The sequence below is a fragment of the Diabrotica virgifera genome, chromosome 1, assembly GCF_917563875.1.
Source record: "Diabrotica virgifera virgifera chromosome 1, PGI_DIABVI_V3a".
Classification (NCBI taxonomy): domain Eukaryota; kingdom Metazoa; phylum Arthropoda; class Insecta; order Coleoptera; family Chrysomelidae; genus Diabrotica; species Diabrotica virgifera.
The window spans coordinates 4,631,512-4,658,063 of record NC_065443.1 but is presented as its reverse complement, the minus strand read 5'-3'; the positions used below and the strand labels follow the sequence as shown (position 1 = coordinate 4,658,063).

Below are 26,552 nucleotides of genomic sequence, written 5' to 3'. Positions count from 1 at the left end.
TACACACATTCTTCTTTTTATGTCAATAAATTTAATTTAAATAATTTTTTTGGACACGCTGTATAAATAATTATATTAATGTTTATATTACTGAATAGAGAATTAAATTACCTTTCAAATAAGCTATCACACGACCCCTATTCTCATTTAAAAAAATTATAGATGACGTCATCACGCCCAGATGGGTGACGTCACTAGTATGACACATATGTCAAAAAGTCGCAATTTAAAAATAAAAATTGACCTGTTTCGGGATTTTTTTCCAAAATCGTCCATTCTCGAGAAAATGAATTTATTCCAACCTTTACGTGCTCACTGTATAACGTAATTGTTAAAAATTTGTTTGTTACATTGTAATATCTTTTGTTTTTTGTTTTGTTTTTTTGGCCGTGGTTTGGAACCTTTAGCCACTTAGTGACATACATTCATACAGGATTGTAAAGGGAGGATATTCTGTTGGTGATATAGGACTTTCAGATTATACAGGGTGTCTCCGAAAATAGTGCGTTCGTTAAAGGTATAGGTAGAAGGCATCAAAAAAGTATTATAACATTTTTTTCTAAATTCAACCGTTTGGCCAAAAAATCAAAATACATTTTGGTATGCAAATTGAAATCTGACAACTATGTATACAAAAATCTAAAGATAGACAATCTTAATTCAAAAATAGTTGCAGCATGGGCCTTTAGTATTTACATTAAACCCTGTCTTCCTCCTCAACAAACAGTTTCTTGTTTTGTTTGATTTTCAAACATTAGGTGGTATACTTATTTTTCAGGTGTCTACCTTTCTGACCTACATTTTTGGTGTCAATAACCTAAATCACAAACAGTTCTTGTACAGTGATGCCAGATTATTTAATTTTATGAAAATAAAAGTTCGCTTATATGGAGAACAATGTAATTTTTTTTGGAAACAGTTAACTTTAGAAAAAAATGTTATAGGACTTTTTTGTTCTACATTGTGTATTATATCCATACCTTAAAGTAACGCACTATTTTCGGGGACACCCTGTATAGTAATCATTAGTTTACATACGAGACCTCTATATCAGACTTTATCAAATGCCTGGTATATGTCCAGGAATTCCGCTGAGCAGTACCTATTATTTTCAAACTCTTCATTGATTCTCTTTACAAATCTATTATTCTTCAAGTGCTATCTCCGCGACGGAGGTTGACAATCATCACAGCTATTCGGACTTTAGAGACGGCTGCTCTGGAAAGTTCATTTTATGTACATCCATACAATTCTCTCAGGTTGCGCTGCCATGATATTCTACGTCTCCCTATGCTTCTTTTTCCTTGGATCTTTCCCTGCATAATGAGTTGGAGCAAGTTGTATCTCTCTCCACGTGTAATATGTCCGAGAAATTCTAATTTTCTTGTTTTGATGGTATTTAAGACTTCCATTTCTTTATTAATCTTTCTCAGAACCTCTTTGTTTGTGACTTGTTCTGCCCATGATATTTTCAGAATTCTTTTATACACTCACAACTCAAATGATTCCAGTTTTTTCATTGATGCCGCATTCAAGGTCCAAGCTTCCATTCCGTAAAACAAAGTCGAGAAAACGTAGCACTCTTAGCTCTAACTTAGATCTCTTGTGCATAGAACTTTTCTCATTTTGTTAAAATTAGTTATAGCCTTTTCTATTCTAATTTTAATTTCCTGAAAGTAATCATTTGTGAAGTTGATCATTGTCCCCAGATATACATATTGGTCTACTCGTTCGATATTGGTTCCTTTTATGAGGAGATTCTCGTTACTTCTTTGCGTTTTAGATTCTCACAAATTTATGTATCTGTTGTATTGTTAAATGTTAGAAATTTTTGAAGTTATACTTCTTTACGCGCGAGGGTGAATTTTAATAGGATTAAAACCTTTGATCCCGGCGAAGTCGCATTACAACTTTGTTCTGATTGGATGTTCAAATGACATGACAAAAATTATCCAATATTGCAGCTGTGGGACTGTGGTTTGGTTATGTATGGTTGTTGCGTTTTAAAATTTGTAGGAAGAGAATCAACAAACAAAAAGTTAGTTAATGGTTATACTGCCTTTTTAAATAGTTTTCATATTATATTTTTGGACTTATTAACATAGAAGAGATGATTGTTGCATGCCAATGTGAAAGCCCATCAAACTGTGACTAGTATGAGTGCCGCAAAATTATTGATAAAAAACTTATTAGCTCGAAGGCGTAAAGAACTGTGGATAACAACAATTAACCGGGACGATCTACGATCTCGCTTATTCAAAGCTAAAGAATCTTACACTGGTAAGTGTTTTAAAAATAGTTAATCAAATTTTGTTATGATATTTGAACATAGCCACTTTGCGCGATGCAAGTGATTACGAAATTTATTAGTCGCTATACGGGCTCTGATTGGGTGTTGAAATGATCTGTCAATAATAAATAATTGTTCAATATGAAGGTAAACAAATGTATAATATATTAGTTTTATTGTTGTGAGGACAGAAACAAAAAAGTTTATAATTGTAGTGATTTTTAAATAGTTTTTAAAGCAACAGGTACGTAATAATTGTAAATGTATCATAGGTACCTATTTGAACCTACCAAAATACAGAGTATGTAATACTTCTATTTACATAATTTGATTACCATCAAAATTTCTATCAATATTCACCTAATATATTGTTTTCTTACTCTATGTTTTGTTGTATTTTTTCAATTCTAAGTCATTTGAATTCAAAATCAAAATAATTTTATTTACATAATTCAAAAATGTCAAAAGTTTAATCCGTTTAGTTAGTCGATCTTCGCACATAATGACACACTGTCTTCGTGGCGAAGCGTTTAATGCGAGTGAACCCCAATACAACGCCAATACTATCCGCGCTGGTAAGTTGGTTCGAATCCCAATAGAAACTTTTATTTTTTTATTTTTTTTTATACATTTTATGATTGTAAGTATATTTATTATATCATTTTATTTTCAGAAAATACGTATTTAGTTAAAAAAATTTCCGACAATTAATGTTCAAAAATCATTTGTGGCATTTTTAATGTGTTTGTATGTGTTTTATTCTTTTATTATTTTAATTTTTGGCACTGTTTTAATAAAAATGTTTGAGGAGTAGTAAGTATAAATTAGTTTAATATTTAAATAAAATATAAATAGAAAGTATATTAATTTCGTTTATAATCATATAATCATATAATAGAAGTATAACTTCTTACGTGCGTACAAAGTACACACACATTCTTTTTTTGTGTGACCATATCTTTGGTATCTAATATGTTGTACTAAATTCTGTTTTTAGAGCTTCGACAGCAATTTTTTACGTTGAATAAATATTCCGTCTTATAAACTTTATTATTTTCTTGCATTTTAAGTCCACAAAATATAGTAGTATGATTTTTTGTAGTTTTTTGTAGTATATTCGTTATTTGTAGAACGATATGTCCCTGGCTGTTTATTTCTCTTTTAATATCTTGTAAATCCACTGTGAGGTGAATAAAACGAATCACTAAACGGTTTATCTTGCTTCTTACGACATCGCATCGTATAGAAATTGCTAGAGGAGAATTTTTGAAACTTAGATCTATTCTGAGCAATTCTCAGCTGAACTTACAACTAAGAATCAAGTTCCTAAAATGTTATGTGTATCCTGTACCTATTACTATATGGATGTGAAATCTGGATCATAAAGGTTAACATGATGAACAAATTAGAAGCCTTCGAGATGTGGTCATATCGTAGAATGCTCAGAATATCATGGTTTCAACGCATTTTAAACAGAGAAATCTTAAAAGAGAGTATGTCAAGGCGAAGGTGATTTAATGATATGTGATAATGATTTAGTGATATAAAGATAATAAAAAAGAGAAAACTTGAATATCTGGGGCATATAATAAGAGGTAGCAAATACAGGATAGTGCAGTTAATACTCAACGGAAAGATCGATGGAAAAAGTGGAATTGGTAGGAAGAAATACTCATTGATCCGAAACTTTCGTCAATGGACCGGCTTATTAGCAGATGAATTATTACATGCCACGTAAGATCGAGAGCGATATCGGTAAATTGTCATGGAAGCTACCCACGCCTATAATTTGGGCATGGTACTTAAAGAAGAAGGCTGTTTTGAGTCGCATCACTACCCCATTAAGTTTCCAGCCGCAACCGAAAGGGAAATGGAAAAAGCAATGCTAGGTTTCAGATAAAAAGATCAACGGCTAAGTAAGATCGATATTAAAAGTCGAGGATATCACAACAAAAATTGTCAAATTCAAATGGAGCTTTGCAGGTCACACGGCTAGACAAAAAAAAAACAACGTTGGAATGCTACAATACAATATTAGAGACCTTGCGAAGGTAGATGATTAAGAGAAAGACCACAGATGAGATTGATAGATGATATAAAACAATATAGGCTGAACAAATTGGAAGTACTTTATGTTGCTTAGGGGTCGCCAAGTTCTTGAAAATTTCAAGATCTTGTCTTGATTTCAAGACAAGATTAAGACAAGAAGTAATTTTAGATTTCAAGACAAGACAAGAAATTTTTTGTCAACAGCAAGATTGCTTGTCAAGAAATCAAGAAATCTTGAAATATCTTGACTAGGTATTAATTTGTGAAAAAGATAACATATCTTATTTTAACATAAAATAACGTATTTTAATGTATTGAACACTTTTTTAAACGCTTTTATTTAGTTCAATAGTTTGCGTCAAATTCTTAGACGTTAATTTGACTGCCTTTTCTTCAATGCAACTGAACGAAAATTTGCAGACATGCATTCGCGGGAATAATACACGAACAGTCAATAAAAAAATTTTTTCATGTTTATTAATTGTTTAAATAAAAAAAAAACGATTTTAATGGAAAACGCTTAAATTCTCTTGTTTTTTACAATGTAAAAACTTGAAACTTTTACGGATTGTATAGCTAATGATATGAACAATACATAATTTCACTTTTTACGTTTATTGTTTACGTTATGCTTCATAAATAAACAATGAAGTTTCAAATGTTTTGCCGATTCCGACTACTTTTCATGTTAGTACATCATATGTTTTAGACATATTTTAATAAACATGACGATATATTTTAATGTTTGAAAAGTGTAAGACTAAAAAGTAAAAAATAAAAAAATATGAAAAAAAAAATTAAGAAACGTTTTTCTTTAGTTACAAGTGACTAAAATTAAAGATATTATAAAAAAGTCAACTAAAAAGCAAAATATAAAAAAAATTGAAAAAATCTAACACATTCGTTAAAGAAAAGCGTGGGGCGAAAACCGTTTATTCGATGAACACGCGCCACGCTTTTCTTTGACGGATGTGTTAGATTTTTTCATTTTTTTTTATATTATGTTGATTTTTTTAACATTTTAAATTTATTTAGTCACTTGTAATTAAAGAAAAGCGTTTATTAAAATTTTTTTTCATATTTTTTTATTTGCTAAAACGATTTACAAAATCACGTAAATGTAACATAAATTTTTAAATCGGAATAGGGAACTTGCACTAAAAATTTTTTTTGCATAAAATTGTTAATTTATGTTTTAAAATGTTATATTCAAAATATTACGTCTTAACAATGAATAGTGTACGTACAACATCTAATCAAAGTTCCGCGCCTAAAATTTCCGTTTTAAACAACTTCAAAAGCGAGATCTGTGGTCTGACGTCACAGGCCACTCGTATCGTTTGTCCGTTCGGGGTGGGCCATTGCAATTAATGCAGTTTGCCCATAGATAAATAATATAGTTGAAATATCTTGTTTTACTCTGTGGCAAAAATGATTTTTTCTGTGACAGGCAAAATATTAACATTTTATCTCTGTTGACATGTATCAAAAAGTTCTTTTTTATGAAATTACTTTGTTCGTTTCTTGTGTTGAAGACGAAGAACAAAGAAGAAACAAGTAACTTAAAAAATAAACAAAACTTTTAGTAATAAAAGTAAGAGTAACTAAAAAGTATTGGTGCTACTATAGTATGCGGTCTACAGTCGGGTTTCTACTATAGCTTACGGTCTACCGAGGGATGCGGTGTAAGTATAAGCTGAGATGATAAAGATATTAACTTGTAAAATTACAATAATGATTCTTCTTATTTATGCGTATTATTAACTTTGTAAAGAAGGATTTTGTTGCTGCTAATCACCATAATCTTTTCTCAGAAGGCTTTGAACACAATAATGAAAGGCTCCAGTAGTACTAATAAACATTACAATAAAATATAATCTTTATTACAATGCAAATTACACCGTAATCTTTTCCAGGATATACGAAATCCTTCGATTAGAGGTAGGTAGATCAAACCCACGGGGTAAACCGTATAAGTACTATAATATAATGGTACCAAACTATTGTTATAAACGGTTTAAACATGCTTATTAATAACTCTTACTTATTTGCCTTGACACCTAGCATTTCTCCAATTAATAGTTTTTACTACTTTTTATAAAAGTTGCCACGATGAAGACATCAACGGTAGGTAAGTTAGTCAGATTGACCTTTTGAAAAACCCTCGTCCGTCATATTATGCGTTTTAAACTCTTTACAAGGTAGCACTCAACTTTATCAATTTCAGTTTAAAACTAAGCTGATTGGGGAACTACTTATTACAATATATAAGATGAACATAAATAATACCTAGGAATTTTTCATTAAAGACGATTAAAATGTAATATACCCGTGATACCTACCTTAATCGCGTTGTTTCCGTCGGTTCACCGTGGCCGGTGACGTCGAACCAATAATAGAAGGACGTTCAAGAACCTCCTAAGATATTTGAATTTTATAGCATTTTCAAAACGTCGTAATTAGCGTACGGGTTAAAAATATTTGTTTTTTTTTTCGCATGCAAGCGTTTTAAGATCATGTTACCTTATGTTTTTTAATATCATTTTAATATTTAAAAATTTTTGCAAGTTCCCTATTGATAAGGCATGAATTAAGGTAGATAATACTTCTTATTCTGGGGCCACAGTAACAGCATTACACGTTACTGTGGCTCCAGCATTATGGAGTCAACGTCTAGCCGATTGCTTGACTTTGTTATTGTTAAAGCTGCTATTGAAAATAGCCTTTCCGCAGGTACAAATGTTGCTGGCGTTCTGAGAAAATCCTTGGTCATTTTCGATAATAACGGGTAGACATTCTCGTGTCTTCTCTACCGATCAAGTGGATTCTCAGCATCTTCTGACCTAGGCTCATTTAAGAATTTTTTGACTCTGGCATTAGATTCTATAGGTCATTCTGGAATTTATTAGGCCGTGTTAGCACGCATCGCAATAAAAAGGTCGCCGGGGAATCACCGGACCAGGTAATCAAGAAATTTCAAGATCTTTAATTGAGTCAAGACAAGATATAACATGCCAAGAAAACGTCAAGACAAGATTTTTTTAAAATTTCTTGATTTTTTCTCAAGACAAGACAAGAAGTTGTTATCAATACAAGAATTCTTGTCTTGTCGACCCCTAATGTTGCTCAGGATAGACACCGATGGAAGGAGTTAGGAGAGGCCTATAAGCACATTTACACGGGAACATAGTAGGCCTTTTTCCTTATTTTGCAGTCTTTGTTCGATACTGGAATGCACACAATCAGCTTTCATCTGAGTATGCCCAACCTCTAGGTATTTTTGTTCAGTTAAACCTTATTCATATTCAACTGCATTATTTGCTTATTAAAAAATAATTATTTTCGCAACTAGTTGAGCATTCCAACTTGTAATAAGCTATAATTGCCTATTTCTTTCTCTAGCCTATCATAATTAACCGAGGTATACCTAAAAATACTTATAACTCTGGTAACTCAACAGAATGCACAAAGAAATTATTCACGTTTCAAAAAATCAGCTCATTTAATTCATGTTAATGAATTTAATGACAGCTACAACCACTATGGAATTATAGTTTGATACCTACTTGTTTAATAAGAAGTAAAACATAGAGCCTCGGGAACTGTTTTAATTTAATAAATAACTCAATCACGTGTTGACATTACAATGAAAACTGATGGTGATATATTATAGAACTGGATCCCGCGTACCAAAAAAAAGTTGATTAATAGCAAGCTGAAAATTCGTTAATAGCTTAACGGTGTCTAGTCGGACAAACTTTGATGTACGGGAACACTGGAACAGGGGAAGTTTTAATTGTGGAACAGTTTAAAAATTTGGAACGTCAGACTACGAAAACGTTCCATGTAATTTGTCGGACAGAACATCCAATTGATTTCTTACCCTTTCATTAAACTCTTATGCAAAAATCAGACTTCTATTACTAACCAACATGATTCTTGTCCTTTGACATGTTCTTCGTGTTCCACTCATTAAAATGCCCAGTTGATGATAAACACCAGTCTGATTTTTGCATGAGAGTTTAATGAAAGGGTAACAAATCAATTGGAAGTTCTGTCGGACAAAATACATGTGACGTTTTGGTGGTCTGACCGTTCCAAATTTTTAACCTGTTCCACAATTAAAACTTCCCCTGTTTCAGTGTTCCCATATATCAAAGTTTGTCCGACTAGACACCGTTAAGCTATTAACAAATTTCCAGTTGCTATTAATCAACTTTTTTTTGATACGCGGGATCCAGGTCTACCAGGGTTGCTAATTCAAATAAAAACACCTCAATAAATCGATTTTTCAATACAGCACCTAGAGACTTGCATCTTTTTGCATTGTCTTGAGGATGACCTCAGGACAAAAGTCTACAATAGAATAAAAAGATGGGTGAAAATGCATAATTACATATTTTTTTTGGCATAAGCTTTTAGTCATTCAGCCAGACTCAACATGATAGAAATGGTTGTCTGCATTAAAAAACTTATAGGTACCAAGGAGTTTTAGGAATATCTGTTTGAAGAGAAGTGTATCTATTTGGGCTAACAATGGAATAATCCTTCCATATACATATTATCCCACCTTTGGTATAATCTTAATTTTAAGGAAGCCAGGAAGTCGCAAGCCGTGATTTTATACGAAGTTTCTCTACCAGACAAAACACTTTCTTTTGCTAATTGGTCTACATATTCATTATTTTCCAAACCTATATGTGTTTTAATCCAAACAAAGAATACATTTTTGCCCCTTGTTACTAACTTTTGTTTGATATCCTTAATTTTGTAAATATAAGGGCAACTGTACGTATTTGGCGATCCCGGTTTCCCAATAGAGGTCAAAACTGATAAAGAATCTGATATTACTATATGGTTACTTTCTGTTGCATAAAGTAAGGCCTCATATATTTCAAGAGCTTCTGCTGTAAAAATAGAGGTCTGGGAGTTCAACTTAAATGTGTGTTCTATTCGTGCGAACGGGACAACAAAATGCGCATCCAGTACCGTTTGATGATTTGGAAGCATCGGTATATATAACGACGGAGTTTGCGAATTCTGATAATATTGAGTGAATAATCTTTCTATTTATGTGTATATTTTCACTATATTTTGGTACCAAGATATCTGTATTTGAACAATATGTTGCATATGAGATGTTTTGAAGTGTACATATACGTAGCTTTACCTATTTCTTTTAATGCTTCCATATTATGTTGCAGAGCTTCGCAGACTAAAGGCGATTTCTTTTTCCCAGTATTTAGTAGACAAATCATAGCAATTTAGAGTGATGAGCTTTGTGTATAAGGATTGATTTTTTATATTTGTTTTTACCAGAAATTTTTCGGTCAGGAAGTTTCGTCTGATATTTATAGGTGGTTCCAAGGCTTCCAAATACAAGGGTTGAATTGGTGTGGACTTCATAGCACCGCACCTAAACATGTACGTAAAGCTGAATTGTGTATTACGTTAATTTTATTTAGCAATACATTACTGGCTGATCCATAAAATATGCTTCCGTAATCCAAAATGGAGCGAATATACGCCCTGTAAAATAAATTTACGTCTACATCAGCACCCCACCACGTTTTATTAATCGATTTAAGGAAATTTATTACCTTGTTGCATTTGTTTAACATATCCTCAATATGATCCTTCCAAGTCAAATGTTTGTCAAGTATCATCCCTAAATCTTTGTCTATCTCGGGTTTAGTATAACTAACGATGGTAACTGTGAAGCAGAAGTTCGGAGACGTATTGGTATGGCAAAAAATACGATGAGTCGCCTAACTAAAGTTTGGAAAGACAGATTTATCTCTCAAAATATCAAGGTTAGACTGGTGAATGCCCTTGTATTTTCAATATTTCTATACAGAGCAGAGACTTGAACTATTCGCGCATGCGAGCGCCAAAAAATAAATGCCTTTGAGATGTGGTGCTGGAGAAGAATGCTGCGCATACCTTGGACAGTTCATAGGACAAACGTTTCCATTCTAAACCAACTCAATATTAAAAAAGGCTGTCCACAATATGTCTGCAACGAACTCTACAATTCTTTGGTCACGTGGTTCGCAGATGTGACGACAGTTTGGAGAGATTAATTGTGTCTGAAAACGTTCCGGGGAGAAGATCAAGAGGACGATAACCAACAATTCAGCTGGAAACTCATTCTGCGAAGCTCTTAGAGCAACTGAAGATAGAGACCAATGGAGAAACATTGTTAGGAATATTGGAAGAAATCACGATCCTCAGTAATGGGGAAACGACAAGAGAGAGAGAGAGATCCCTAAATATTTGATTTTCTTTTTTAGTGGATATTGATGCTCTCCTAATTTAATTATTTCATCGAATTGCTGAATCGCATATTAAAGAGCATGAAATGCATTGAAAAGTGCACAAAAGTGTCAAAATCAGTATATTAAGGCGAGACTTTGTTTTTGGGGTAACTGACCACGAATACGCAATCAGAACCGATCCTCGAAGAAACTAGTGCCCAGCGTTATTGCTGAGGCACGTCATCTTCTGGAGTTCCGAGGGTTTTCGGCACTAAACTGATACAAACAGATTACTCGGAGGTTTTTGGGATCGCCGAACACGAATAGGTACGTCAACAGAACCGACCCCTGGACCACCTGGTGTCCTGGGCCACTGCTGAGGCACGGCATCTTCTGGAGTTCGGAGGGTTTTCGGCACTAAATTAATACAAACAGGTTACTCGGGGGATTTTTGGGATTGTTGAATACGAATATGACATCAATCATTACCTAATAGATCTTCCGTTAATTATTATTATTCCTTCAATTTCAGAGAGTATTGCTCCTTTAAAAATTGATTCACTATATGAATCTAATAGTAATAGATACATAATACATCCCTGCCTAACTCATCTACGGATGTTCGGATCTTCAATTTCCGGATTGGGTTCGTTATCTATTACAATTTGTGCTTTTTAATTCCAGTATAGGTTTGTTATTATGCGTCAGTCCCTTTTGTCTATGCTTTTTGTCTTTAGAATTTGGACTAATTTTTCATGTCTTATTTTGTCAAATACTTTCTAAAAATCAACGTAACAAACATGCACATCCACATTCATGTCCATGCATCTTTGAGCTATCACATTAAAAGCAAATAACGGGTCCCTGGTTCCTAATCCGTTTCTGAACCCAAACTGACTATCAATCTATAAAGAAAAAACACATACCCAAATGGAGAAATGTTCCTGAAGAAAATAATTTCTAAGGTACTTATCCAGGGCCCCCGCTACCATATGTGCAAATTTTGCAATGCACACGAGCGCAATCCTTTAGGGGCGCCAAAACCCAAGGCCAAAAATTGAAAAAAATTTAATTAATTTTAAAACAAAAGTTGAGAAATTAAACAGAGTTTAAAAATTAAGTGACAGCGATCTTTTAAAACATTGTTTTATTCTTGAAGAACGACTAACAGATCATGATAATAAGGGACCGTGCAAGTTCGGCAAAGCGACCCCTATTTCTACGCTCTGTACTTTTAATTATATTGGCCAATTATATTAGTCCTGGTTACTGGATAATTGTCAAGGCCATAGTCCAAAAAAATAATAAGAAGAAAAAATAAGATTCAGGTTATGTTATGCAAACGTAAAAAATTGTATGTAGTAAATAAAATTAGTTATTAAAATGCAGTACTGCAAGCAAAATACAATTAATTAAATTTACCTTTATATAATAATTGCATATCATATCAATATTGTGGAGCAATATATAATTGTTCTGCTTCAATGACAGAAGTATGAAATATACGTCAATTTGACAATTTCAATTGACAATATGAATTATTTAAGATAGTTGCAATATTTCTCCGCGACTCGCGCACGGTCGTTTCTCGTTTCCCTTCCAAGTACTTGCACACCGCGTTAAAGTTATTTTCATTGCCTGATGATACTGACCCCTTAAGTAATTTACAATATATGTATAGGTATTTGAAAACAATTTAATCTCCACGCGTTTAATACGTTCTTAGTCGTCAAATTCCAAACCGAACATTTCAACGTGAAATAACTAAAAAAATAAAGCACTTTTCGGGGAAAACTCATTAAAACTTATTATGACTTCTAAAGCTCAGTTTCATGTTTTATTTCAAACACCTACCCACCTACCTACCTTCAAAAAAATAAATAAACGTGAACCAAAATGGGGTCCGGGGGCCCTGCTTTTATCAAATTGGCATTTGTTGATCACGTTGTGTAAAAGTGATTCAACTACAATCATAGTATGTAGGTGTAAAACAAAAAAGCGTCTAAAACTAAATTAAAAAATATGTCTCTTTAATGCTCTCAACTGTCTCCCAATTTCTCTTTCAATTTATACCATTAAGTACCCACGCGGCGTTGAGTCCAGTTCAGTAGGTGTACCTAAGTACTACCTATGATAAATCTGCAACTCACACCACAATTGAGTGTCGACTGAGATTTCCTCTTAATTGGCAAATTGCCTTCATAGTGGTCTTCCGTTGACGGCTATTTTTATCCCAATTCATGTTACTATAAATATAAATAAGAAGCTCGACACGCAGTAGCACAAGAAAAGAAAAAAATAGATTTTATTATTATATCGGTAATGATATGTTGAAATGAAAAATACGAGAATGGGCTAAGAATAATTACAATGCAGATACATATAAAGATTCAAACGAGGACTTACTTTACTTTACTTAATCAGTAGACCCATTAGTACCTTTCGGTGTAGGGCCATTTATAATACAATTCATTAAATTACAATTCAATAAATTACAATATTTTACAATCTTCTGAATTGTCCTAGCTCTTAACGAACTTTCTCCATTCCTTCCTATTGGATGCCATCTGTGTTGCTTCCTGCCAAGTCTTACCCTTACTCTGCAGTATCTGCGAAATGTCACTGTTCCATTCTTTGATGGGCCTTCCTCTTCTATTCTTACCTATTGGTTTGGCTTCCCACACTCTTTTCACTTGTCTATCATTGTCCATCCGGGTTAGATGTCCGAACCATGCCAATTTTTTCTTCTTGATTGTGTCGAGTATCGGCTTGATTTTGAGTCTTTCTCTTATTTCTTCATTTCTGATTCTATCTGTTCTTTTTACTCCTATCGTTCTTCTGAGGTATTTCATCTCTGCTGCCTGTATTCTGCTCTGGTGTCTTTTGTTTAATATCCAATTTTCTGCTCCATATGTCACCGTAGGTCTATATATTGTTTTGTATATTGTCATCTTGGTCTTTGTTGATATTTCTTTGTTATTAAGGAATCCTCTATTTAGTGCTTGGAATAGTTTTCCTGTGTTTTCCATTCTTTTGTTAAGATCGTCCTCTATGTCTCCTTTGTTGTTGATTACTGTTCCTAGGTATTTGTATGAATTTGTCTGTATTAATTGATGTTGGTCTATCATTATTTCTATTTGATCTTCCGTCCCTTGTTTCCTTGATATTTTCATTATCTGAGTCTTCTCTTTGTTTACGTTTAAGTTGTATTTGCTTGCTTCTAGGTTCCATTTCTCTAAGTTGTATTTCAGTTTTTCTGCTGTTTCCGCAATTAATACTATGTCGTCTGCAAATATACACATCTCAGCGTTTATCATTTGCATTCTGTTCCAACCGATGCAGTATTTCTTGAAAGTTTTCTTACATTCTTTCACTATCTCATCTATTACAAGGACAAGATATTCAATATTCAAGATATTCAAGAATATTCAAACGAGGACAAGATACTAAATCTCTCATGCCCTATTCTATCGTTTTTAAGCTATCATTTGCTTTGCATTTGCGTGCTATGCTTTCTTCTTCTTTGATACCGTGTCCAAATTTTAGGCGTGGGTAGTTTTCTCTTTTTTACCATCTTCATTAAGTCACCTTCGCCTTGACTTACTCTGTTTAAGACTTCTCTGTTTGAAATATGTTGAACCTATGATATTCTGAGCATTCTACGATATGACCACATCTCGAAAGCTTCTAATTTGTTCATCATGTTTACCTTTATGATCCAGGTTTCACATCCATATTAATGCAGGATACACATAACCTTTTAGGAACTTGGTTCTTAGTTGTAAGTCCTGCTGAGAATTGCTCAGAATAGATCTAAGTTTCGTAGATGCTCCTCTTGTAATTTCTATACGAATTTTAATTTCTTCATCCAGATTTAGTGTCTCGTTTATCCAACATCCTTGGTATTTAAAATGATTATGTTCTGATATCAGTTCATTACTGACAATTTGTTGCATAAAGCCGACATCTTGTTTCCTAACCATGAGTAACTTTATATTTGTTGTATTTATGCTAAGTTCGTTATTAGAGCATTCTCTAGTGACTCGATCTTTAAGGAATTAAAGATCTTCGATAAATTCAGTAATGATCGCTGTGTCATCTGCATATCTGATGTTGTTAATAGTTTCTCCCCCGATTAGAGCTCAACATGGCACATAAAAGGCTTCTTCCCTAAGGTTATTAGATCATTCTCTAGTGACTCGATATATAAGGACTTGAAGATCTTCAATACTTTCAACCATGATCGCAGTGTCATCTGCATATCTGATGTTGTTAATAGTTTCTCCCCCGATTCGAGTTCCACATTGCCCTTTCAAGGCTTCATTAAAAATTATTTCTGAGTAGGAACGTTAAACAAACTTGGGGATAACACACAATCCTGTCTGACACCTCTTTTAATGAAAATTTTGTCTGGTTAGTTTACTTAGTTGCTTTAGTTAGTTAGTAAGGTTAGTTTACTTAAAATGTGCGTTAGGGGATAGCACGAAAAAAGTGAATTGAACGTAATTTGTTTAAAAATTGGTTTTACATTGGGCTAGATTGGGTGAGTTTACTCAGATTAAGCTACAAATAGCCACTCCTGCTCAAATGTCAACCTCACCTTCACGTTGGTGAATCCTGTTGTCATAAACGAGGCTCAGAGGTTGGCTAAACTGAGTAGGCGGCTAACCTCGGTTGCAATGGTTGCATCACACATTCTTCTACCCCAACAACCCGTCTGGCTAATGTGGTGGGTTCTATCCCACAACCTACTTCTTCTTGTGGTACTGTCTCTTTTACTGAAGATTAGCGACTACATTGGCAAATCTGTCTCTGTCCAATGCGGCTCTAAACAAAGACGATGAATCAAGACCGGCCCAATCTTTCATATTTGGAGCCATGAAATCTGGGGCCTATCGGGACTTCCTTTTCCTTCAATATTTCCCTTGATGATCAGTTAACTGTAACATATGATCACTCGAACCAGTTGATAATGTATTCAATAAAAAATGACATGTGTTCTTGTTTCAGGGATAATCCACAACAACAATATGCAACCAGAAACGATGAAGCCTACGACAACCCTAGCTTTACACACTCATCAGCGGATATCTCCTCCATCCACAGCCAGAGAAGTACCCCATGCTTAGGCAGTGCCTATTTAGGACCAAATTATTTAGGAAGTAATCAGTTCATAGGTAAAATCATTTACATTAATTCCATTTTGTTTGTTTCCTAGAGCAACGTGAAATACCTGTTTAAGGTTTATGTTAAAAAGCATTGGTGACAATATACAGCCTTGACTAACACCTTTCAGCAATATCCTTCCTCCTCATCCCTTGAGCCTTTGTCAGGTCTTAGTCTAAGGTGACACTTAAAATATTGTTAGCTCGCTGTCAAATCTTATCCTGTACCAAATGGCATGACTCTTCGAGTAGGGTTTTGCCCATTAGAGTTTTCTATTGGTATACACCATTGTTTTAAAGATCTTCCTCTTTCTGTTCTGCCCTCTACCTTCCTTTTACTACCAATATATTCATGGTCCACGTGTTACTCGGTATTTGGTCGAAGTAGTTTAGGTACCTATGCACTTCCAGAATTTACAGGTTGGTTCAATTGAAGGCTTCAATCTTACTTCTATGTATATCGATTTTTCTGAGTATCCATGTTTCAACTGGGTAGGTATGCAGCCATGGAAAAAATTATGGCGCTGATCAAGCTGAGCTTAGTATTCTTTATTATTCAGTCTTTCCATTGTATGTAGCCTTTGAGTTCCAGATCCTTTCCTTATTTCGAAATCATTTGAATATAATTCATGAACTTTGGCTGAGTTTTTAACTGGTTAACTTCTTATTAGGTTAACTAGGTGGTTATATACTCCCATATTTCCCATTATACTAGGTACAAAGGGGATCCCATTTTACCAAATCGAATTTTTTTTAAGTAATTATGTTTACTTACAATCTACATTAAAAGAGTATTAAGTAAATTTGTTCCGTGTTTTTGGGCATGAAGAAGAGACCAATGATGTCTCATCTTCTACTCGTATTTATGTTTAAGTTTAAAAATAGGTCCTGAGGCCAGGTTCTATCTAGTCTCCTTGTGGCAGGGCCATTATGGAATAATTCCCTTACTAACTCATTGTCATGGTGAATGGTACGCTCATTTTGTGACTCCGTGGCTCGATAGATTTCTTCTCTGATGAAAGGTATATTAAGTCTTCGTGAAGTGTTTGATTAGTTACGTACCATGGTGCATCCACTATTGATCTTTGGATGATATTCAGTGATGTTGACTTTGCACAGCCCGAGAGGTGTAGTCCGTAGTACCAAATAGGTTTGAGTATTGCTTTGTACAGAAGAATTTTGTTTTGGATGTTGAGTTTTAATCTGCGTCCAAGGAGCCAATACATTTGCCGGAATTTCAAGTCTAGTTGTCTTATTTTGGTCTGGATATGTTTCTTCCAAGTAAGACGTTGGTCAAGATGGAGGCCAAGGTATTTAGCGTCTGTTACTGTTGGTATTCCTACATTTTCCATTCTTACAGGTGGGCATGTGTTGTGGCGGTTGGTAAACGTTATTTGAGATGATTTTGTTTTGTTTACTTTTGTTCGCCATTTTGTGTACCATTCAATGAGTATGTCCAGATGGTGTTGCAGGTCTTGTGAGGCTTGTATGTGATCTTCATTTACAGCTAGTATTGCTATGTCATCAGCAAAGGAAGCCATCGTAGTATTATGAGACTCTGGTATATCGGCTGTGTAGAGTGAGAAAAGCAGCGGCCCGAGAACACTATTTTGTGGAACTCCGGAGTTAATAGGACAGGGGCTGGATTGTTGATCTTTGAATTTTACTGAGAAATATCTATTTGATAAGTAGGATATGATTAGGAGGAAATAGTTACTAGATAGTGCTAATTTTACTTTGTAAAGCAGACCTCTGTACCAAACTTTGTCAAACGCTTAGAGATATCTAGGAATACAGCGTTGCAGTATTTCTTTTCTTTGAGAGTTTTTGATATTTCATTTACTATTCTATGGACTTATATTACATATTTTTTTTAATATTACATTTTTTTTGTTTCAGTTTTAGATGAAGACAACCGAAATACCTCAGTTTCGTCTGTCATAAAAAACATAGTCCCATGGACCAAGAACCGAATAAGGAAAGGCTTCACGAAAAAGATGCTGTACAGGAAGCTTCCCATTCTCGATTGGCTTCCAAAGTACAACACCAGTTATGCTGCTGGTGATTTTATAGCTGGTATAACAGTGGGTCTTACTCTAATACCACAAGTTAGTAGGTATTCTTTGCTATTATTTATAGGAATAAAATATTATTGTAGAATTTTCATCCATTCCAGAATCTACTAGCCTAGTTACACAACAAGTCAAATTTTTTGCGACCTTTTTTTAGAGGTCAGAAAGAATGCTATCTGCTCCAGAAGCTTTCCTTCAATTTTTATATTGCTTTAATGACTTCTTCCCCTGTTGTTATCTTTCTCTCTTTCGTGTTCCATACCTTCAAGTTGAATTTTTGCTTCTTGCAACGTCATCTCAATTCTTATATCATCTTTCCTGAAAGTTGTCTCCCCATCTTTCTAGTATTTGGTATTGATCACCAATGATCCTTTTGTTCTGTCTGTATCTATCTATTGCCCTTCTAGCCCAGTAAATGAACGGGAAATACAGCGATACCATGTAATTTTCAGAGGCAACTCCAAATTGCATGAAAATTTGGATTTAGGTTCTACTTACCCTCCACTTCAAAGTTGAAATTGTGCCGTGGGTTGCTTTTACTTGGGGGATGACAGTCACCTCTTCTCGGGGGAGAAAAAACATACGTTCAAGATAAGATCGTAAGTAAATAAATTGATTGATTTTAAGCAAATTTTGTTCTATAGTTTTTTATGTTAGTCAATACTTTTCGAGTTATTTGCGATTGAAAATGTTTATTTTTTGACAAAAAAACTACGTTTTTAGACGGTTTTTCGCAAATCAATCAAAAAGTAAATATTTTATGGAAAAAAATATCTTTAGCAAAAGTATAGTTTATATAAAACCAAAAAACTGGTGTATCAGTAAAGTCTATAAATCGAGTAAAAACAAAGTTGTAGCTCATGAAAAATACGTTTTTATTCATCTAATTCCAAATCGAATATTTCAAGGTGAAATCAAAATTAAGCACTCTTCGGAAAAAACCCATTTAGACTTTTTTAAAGTGTTTAAGAAAAGCTTTATTTTAATTGTTTAAAAAAAGATTCTAGCATTAAAAATAAGCGAGTTACGCTTGAAATCAAGTTGGCCCCCTTTTTTTTGCTAAAAAAATCATGAAAATCTCCCCGTGTTTAGCTCCCCAAAATGAAATTAATCGTTACCGCTTTACAAACAATTTACTTACTTATCTATTTTTTATATGATGTGTCAGTTTCACCGGTTTAAAGTGCTTATTTTTGAAAGGGGTATAGTTGAAAAAACTTGAACGGGTCACTAATCACGAGTGTATGCAAATTTTGAAAAGCGATATCTTAACCAATTCTTGTGATATGGAAAAACAGAATAAAACTATAGCATATTTATAATAGCAAAACCTACATTTTTTTACTCTTTAAAATTTTTCTTATCACTAATACTTTTTAAGTTATTTTGAAAAAAAGAAATTTTTTAAAAATTTTTAGAAATTTTTTTTAATATAAAACCAAATTTTTTTAAAAATAAGCACAAACCAATCATACTTACAGATTATATAAACAATACACATACAGTTAAAGTAAATGGTAAACCGGTAACGATTAATTTTATTTAGGGTGCTAAATATAGGGAAATTTTCACGGTTTTTTTACCAAAAAAAAGGGCCTAACTTGTTTTTTCAGTGTAACTTGTTTATTTTTGCTGATAGAAACTTTTTTGAAAAACAAATGTTAAACTTTTTTTAAATACTTTAAAAATAATAATAACTTTTCCCGAGAAGTGCTTGATTTTTCGGATATTTCAAGTTGAATTATTCGATTTGGAATTAGACGAATAAGAACGTATTTTTTATGAGCTACCACTTAGCTTTTACATAATTTATAGCTTTTACTGATACACCATTTTTTTCATTTTATTATAAGCTACACTTTTACTAAGAAACTTTTTTCGATCAATATTTACTTTTTGAGTTATATGCGAAAAACCGTAGAAAAATCAACATTTTCAATCGCGAATAACTCGAAAAGTATTGACTTAAATAAAAAACTTTATGGAACAAAAGTTGCTTATAATCTGTCAATTTATCCATTTCCATGTCCATGTCCTAAGATCTCCAGTGGATTGTCTGTTCTGTTGTTTGGTCTCTAGTTATTGATAATCTAGGTTTGAATTCCTTTCTGTTCTGGTTAACCTTCCTGTAGTGTTACCTTTCCTTGTGTGTTATACTTCTCTAGTTCTCTCAGTTGGTCCTTCTACCTTCTTTTCAGTATTTGTTTTTTGTCTCATCTCAGCTTACAGTATCTTCTTCTTCTACGGCGCTACAGCCCAAATTGACCCTTGGCCTCCTTTATTTTTTGCCTCCACCCTTGCTTGTCTGTGGCTGCTCTTCTCCATACACGGACTCCTAAAAGGGCTTGTGCGTCGCTGTTTACTGTGTCTTCCCAGCGCTTTCTTGGCTTTCCAACCGGTCTCTTTCCCTGCATTCTAGCATTCAGTGCTCTTTTTGGTAGCCTATCCTCTCCCATTCTTATCACATGTCCGGCCCATTGCAATCTTTGTATTCTAATGAAGTCTGCCAGGGGTGCTTCCTTATAAAGTTGATAAAGTTCGTTATTGTATCGACTTCTGAAGATTCCGTTTTCTCTTACAGGTCCTATTCTCCTATTCAGCTTACAATATACCTACTCTTCTTAATTACTGCTGTACAATAAATAATAATCATATTTTTAATTTTTCCAGGGTTTAGCATATCACAGTATTATCGGCTTACCGCCCCAATATGGTTTGTACAGTTCGTTCATAGGATGTTTTATTTATATTATCTTTGGCAGTTGTAAAGATGTGCCATTCGGACCCTCAGCGTTGAACGCCATATTGGCAGCGCAAGCTGTCAAAGGAAGAGGACCAGAACATGCAATCTTGCTCTCGTTCATGGCTGGATTGATACAAATATTGATGGGAATCTTTGGTCTAGGTGAGTGCAAACATTTATTAGTAGTATTAGTGCATAAAGTATACCTTCTGTCTATTTTCTCTTTCTTTCTGTACCATTTGCTTTCAGAACGTTGGTTACCACCTTCGTCTTCTTCTTGTGCCACTCCTATTGGAGATTAGAGATCATCAAGGCTACCTTGGCCTTGTTTACACTTACCTAAAGAGTTCCTCAGTGGTGCAGCCAAACCAGTCTCTAAAATTCCGCAACCATGACATTCTTCTACGGCCTGGATTCGGTTTACCTTTATTTTTCCTTACATTATATTTTGAAGTAATGTGCATTTATGTCCTCTCATCAGGTGACCCAAATATTCGAGTTTTCTTTGTTTTATCGCTAACAAAATTTCTGGGTATGTTCCTATCCTTCGTATTAAGTACTTCAAAGTTTGTGACTATTTCAACTTAATTTATCTTCAACATTCGACGGTAGCACCACATCTCGAAACTTTCAATATTTTTTATGTTGTTCTGTTTGAGCGTCCAGGCCTGTACACCGTATAATAGCGTGTTAAATACGTAGCCTCTTAGCATTCTTAATCGTAGAGGGATTCTGATATCTCTGTTGCAGAAGAATTTTCCCATCTTTATGAAGGTGACCCTGGCAATTTCGTCCCGATTACCATCATAACTATCTTAATTTTGTTAACTGCCACTCAAAATGGCAGGCTTGTATCAACATCATACCAATTCCACAAGCTCTTCAACCATGAATATCTGCAAAAACTACTGCGTCGTCGGCATATTTAATGTTATTTAGATGCACTCATTGACTAATACGCCTTCCTGTAGTTTTTCCAGTACTTGCTCGAATATATGTTCAGAGTAATGATTAAATAATGCCGGGGATAGAATGCATCATTGTCTAACTCCTCTATCTATGGAGATTACCTCGGTCAACTGGTCATTCACTTTATTATTGACAGTTTGTTTGCAATATAAATTATTTTTTGATTCTTAAGTCTCTATCGTGATCTCTATCAACAAATTTTGTTCGTGTATTACTTTTAAAAACATTTTAAATAAGTGGCTCATTAGGCTAATATTATTGTTCTGTAGTGTTCGCATGTTTTTGCATTTAATTGTTTTGATATACATAGTCAGGGCCACTTTATCCATTAGGCAATATAGGCAGTTGCCTAGGGCGGCACATTATGGGAGGGCGGCAAAAATACTGTACCAAAATATTTGTATATAAAAATTATTGATCTGGCTTCTGTCATTAAAGAGTATGAATGTAAGCTCTTTCAAATTACTTTACCACAAGGAAGCCAAAAAAATTTGCCAAATACTTGTGCCCAAGTAAAACATATAAAAAAAAGAAAGAGAAAAAGAAAAAAGAAAAATTCAATTTGACGAGGGGGCCGATGATGAACTAAAATTTCAGCTAGTGATGAGATGAAAATCCACACATTCTATATTATAATCGACACTCTGATAAGAGACCTGAATAGACGTCTGGAATCTTATCGACTTATTTATCAACGTTTTCGTGTTATTAACAGATTTGCCAAAATTAAGCAATGAAGAAATTATTAAAGATGCTGAAAATCTGATACAAAATAAAGACGACCAAGATACATCATTCATACATGAATGCATTCACGTAAAGGGTCATTTGGATACCACAATAAAATCACCAATTGACATATCTTAATATTTAAAGATGAGTCAGTGCAGTCACTGAAAGTGGATATGAGCTATTACCTCCGATTTCGTTGAACCTCCATCGATGTTCATGAAAATTGGTGAGTGGTTAGAGGATATCTCAAGGAACAAAGGTGACATGGTGTCAACTTGCGCTTTTACCCTGGGGGGGATGCTACCCCTTCTCATGGGTGAAAATTATTTTATTAAAAATATCCCCAGAATTCGATAGAGGGACAAATTCTAAGCAAAATTTGTTTCATAAAGGTATGAAAATAAATCAAAACTTTTTGAGTTATTAAAGATCAAAGATTTTAATTTTTCGTGAGAAAAATGCATGTTTTTAACCGCTTCTTCATAAATAACTCAAAAACTATAAGATTTTACAAAAAAGTTATTATTACCAAAATGAAATCTAATAAAAAATGAAGTAAAGTCCTTGCTGAAAAAACCTTTAAATGTTAACTAAAAGTGAATTATACGTAATTGAATATATATTTTTTTCGGCGAGTACCCAAACATAAGTATTCAAGCTTAAATAGCTTAAATAACATAACCTTATTAACAATTTGTCAAAGTACTTAGAAATATCTATCAAAGGAGCCCCCGAACAAGTTGATAGCATTAAAATTTATGCACCAAATATTTTTCAAAATTTATCTTTTAAACATTTTTCCAAAAAAGTTATTGTTTTTTTTTAATAACTCCGCTAATTTTTATGATATCAGGTTTATCTAAAAACCATTTGAAAGTTAATTTTAATGGCTATTAAACTACGCTGAACTTAATCTTTTAAACGCCTTATTTTTTTTTAAATAAAAGGTTAAGTGGCCCCGGTTACATGGTTCTCGCAGCAAAATTTAAGCTTTAAACATTTCTCTCAGTTATTTTTTACCCTACAAAAATTAATAGTAATAAGGTAAAATATTTGATACAGGAAAAACTAAAATTTTGTTATACATATATCACTTTTTACGTATATTGAGTATTTTTGGAATTATTATCAAAAGAAAATGAAAATTACAATAATTTTAAAAATTCTGATTCTTTTAAATTATATCTTTTTTTAAAAAGTATGCATTCTAAACCTGTCAAAATTGTTTAAATAATTATTTATGCTAATATAAAGAAATTCTTCTAAGGATTACTATCAATTTTAATTTTTTTGGAAATGGCGTACGTTTTATTTTTCACTTTTTCCTAAAAAGTTCTAAAGGGTTCTCTTATTTTCATCATAACTTGCTTAACTGTGATGCTATTAACTTCTACTGAAACTCATTTGATATGTACTTCGAAGTACTTTGACAAGTGCTTAGCAGGTATATTTTATAAAAGGCATCGTTTTCCTGTTATTTAAGCTTGAATACTTACTTAGATTTGATTGAGTACTCGTTGAAAAAAATATACATTCAATTACTCATAACTCACTTTGAATTAGCATTAGTTTAGTTCTTTAAGTGAGGAGTGTATTTAGCTTTTTATTATATTCAATTTTGGAAATAATAACTTTTTTGTAAAAGCTTATATTTTTTTAGTTATACGTGGAAAAGAGCTTTAAAACATGCATTTTTTACGAAAAAATAAAATCTTTGATCTTTAATAACTCAGTATTGATTGTATTGATTTATAATAATAACTTTATACATATTATAACAAATTTTGCTTAGAATTTGTCTCTCCATCGATATATGGTCTTATTAAAAAAAATAATTTTCACCCTCGAGAAGGGGTGGCATCGACCACACGGTAAAAGCGCAAGTTGGCATCATATCACCTTTGTTCCTTCAGGTATCCTCTAACCACTCACCAATTTTCAGGAAAATCGATGGAGGTTCAACGAAATCGGAGGTGAAAACCTTCAGTGACTGCACTAAGTGGATTGAAAGATGTTTTCCCTAATTTTGACATTGCTTTACACATTTATTTGTGCACCCCAGTTGCCAATGTGTCTGCTGAAAGGTCATTTTCGAAAATTTCAAGAATTAAAAATAAAATCCACAAGGAAAAATTTCCTGTAGCTGGCTGTATACCATTAATAACAAAAATTGAAGAAAAATCTCTGCGTAAAAGGTATATATTTTTTTATAAATATACCTTTTACGCAGAAGATTTTTCTTCAATTTTTGTAATTAAAAATAATTTCCCATCAAGTATGACGCAAGAACGTGTTAACAATTTGTCGAATTTGTCAAGAAAAAATTTTTTTTTGAAAAGAAGTCTCTGATGTAATCGAACTGGAATGACAATTTTTTCTGTTATAGATAATATATATATAAACATCGTAGTTTAAATCCATTTTTAATGTATTCTTATTTAAATAAACATTTCTGCAATTTTTTTTCGCAAAAATGGTACATGTTTGAAGGGCGGATACTAGAGAATTGCCTAGGGCGTCAATTGACCTAAACGCGGCCCTGTACATAGTCACGAAAGTCGACTTTAACCAGCTTTAGGGGATTATTCCAGTCACATACTGATGGTCTAATAAGTAACATCCTTTGAAATGAAAAAGAAATTCTTTTATCTTATTCGACATAGTCTCCTTTTAGCTCAATACAACGATTTCAACGATTTTCCAACTTTTTTATGCGATGCAAATAATACGATTCTGGAAGCTCTGCAAAACATCTGTTTGTTTCTTAAATTATCTCTTCTTTCGAACTGAATTTTTTATTTCCGAGCCATCTCTTCAGATTTGGGAACAGATAATAATCGGAGGGGACCAAATCAGGAGAATAAGCCGCATGAGAAAGCAATTCGAACCCCAATTCATGTCATGTATTGTCTTCGAGAAACAACACTTTTTTCTTTTCTTCTGCATAGGCGCCCACGTCTCAATGAATTCCTACTTTAGTTTGTCTTGTCCAACAATGCACAATAATATTGGCTATTGATAGTTTTACCCTTTTCAAGATAGTCAATTAAAATTATTAAAATTATGTCAAACCGGCAAACAGATCTATGTTCTCAAGAAAATTGATACTGTGTAAAAGTTTTTGAAGTTATACTTCTTTAGGCACGAGGGTAAAAATTTTGATTTTACTGGACGCATGCGCACACCGACAAAATGGTATAAACGTTATACGGGATCTGATTGGGTGTTAAAATCATCTGTCAATAATTGTTCAATATGGAGATGGAGATTATGGATAAACAAATTAATGTTGTGTATATTCATATTAGTTTTTATTGTTGTGATAACAGAGAAAAAAGTTTATAATATGTAGGGGAGTGCAAATAGATTTTCACTTCGTCAAACAAGATAGAACTTTTTGTAATTTCATTAAGAAATGTCTAATAAACAACATATCAAAAAGTTCTACTCGTGAAGTGGGCGCTTCATTTTTTATTAAACAAATGAACTACGAAGTTTGATGTTTTTTTTAAATAACTCCGAAAATATACATTTTGGAACAAAACTGACTTGATCACTGAAAAATTCAGAAAATTTTACAAAAAAACATTATATACAGAATTTTGTAAAACTAAATCTGTATCTTCTATAATTTTTTATTTATAACGCTAAAATCACTCTTCTCACAAACATTGGCGCACTGTAAACTAGCGTACGGCGAAGTGCACGGTTGAGTTATTTTAATATAATTCGTTAACTAATGGATCAAATTAAATTTTACAAATTGAACCTAAAAGAAGAATAATTAAGCTACCTTATGGTTATAATAAAAAGAAATAAAATGTATGGGCATAAGTACGGTGTGGGCGGAAAATGAGCCTTACATGAATTTTGTTTAAAAATGATTTAAAAATGTGTAACTAATACAATTTTTTTTATAAAACTCTCAATTTTGCACAACTTAGCTTTCAAGCATCGTACTAAATTATGTTGCATTAAAAAAAATCTCAAAAATTTAATTCAAATGATATGACGTCTTAAAAAATGTAATTTTTGAAATCTTCGTAGTTTTATAGAATTACCACCATTTTAAGACGATATTACTCAAGTTTGAGCAGATCTATTACAGTTTTATAAGTTCTTTTTTAAAGCTTAGGATGTAATCTTTAAAATGCACTGAATTACTTTACTTTATAAATGATATAGACTATTTCTTTTGAGAAAATTAAGAAAGATAACAAAAATGTAATACAAAACCGAAAATTAGCAGCTAAAAAAATGTTTATGCATATAAAG

At 33.1% G+C, this 26,552-nt stretch overlaps 1 protein-coding gene across 1 annotated transcript in view; it reads left to right on the top strand.

Annotated features, from left to right (window-relative positions):
• LOC114335068 (sodium-independent sulfate anion transporter-like) overlaps nt 1–26,552 on the top strand; it is an 82,881-nt gene that overhangs the window by 40,813 nt on the left and 15,516 nt on the right. Inside the window, exons 2-4 of the mRNA XM_028285225.2 lie at nt 15,607–15,773; nt 17,661–17,869; nt 20,504–20,738. Of these exons, the coding sequence (XP_028141026.2) occupies nt 15,607–15,773; nt 17,661–17,869; nt 20,504–20,738 (611 nt within the window). The remainder of the gene's footprint in view (nt 1–15,606; nt 15,774–17,660; nt 17,870–20,503; nt 20,739–26,552) is intronic.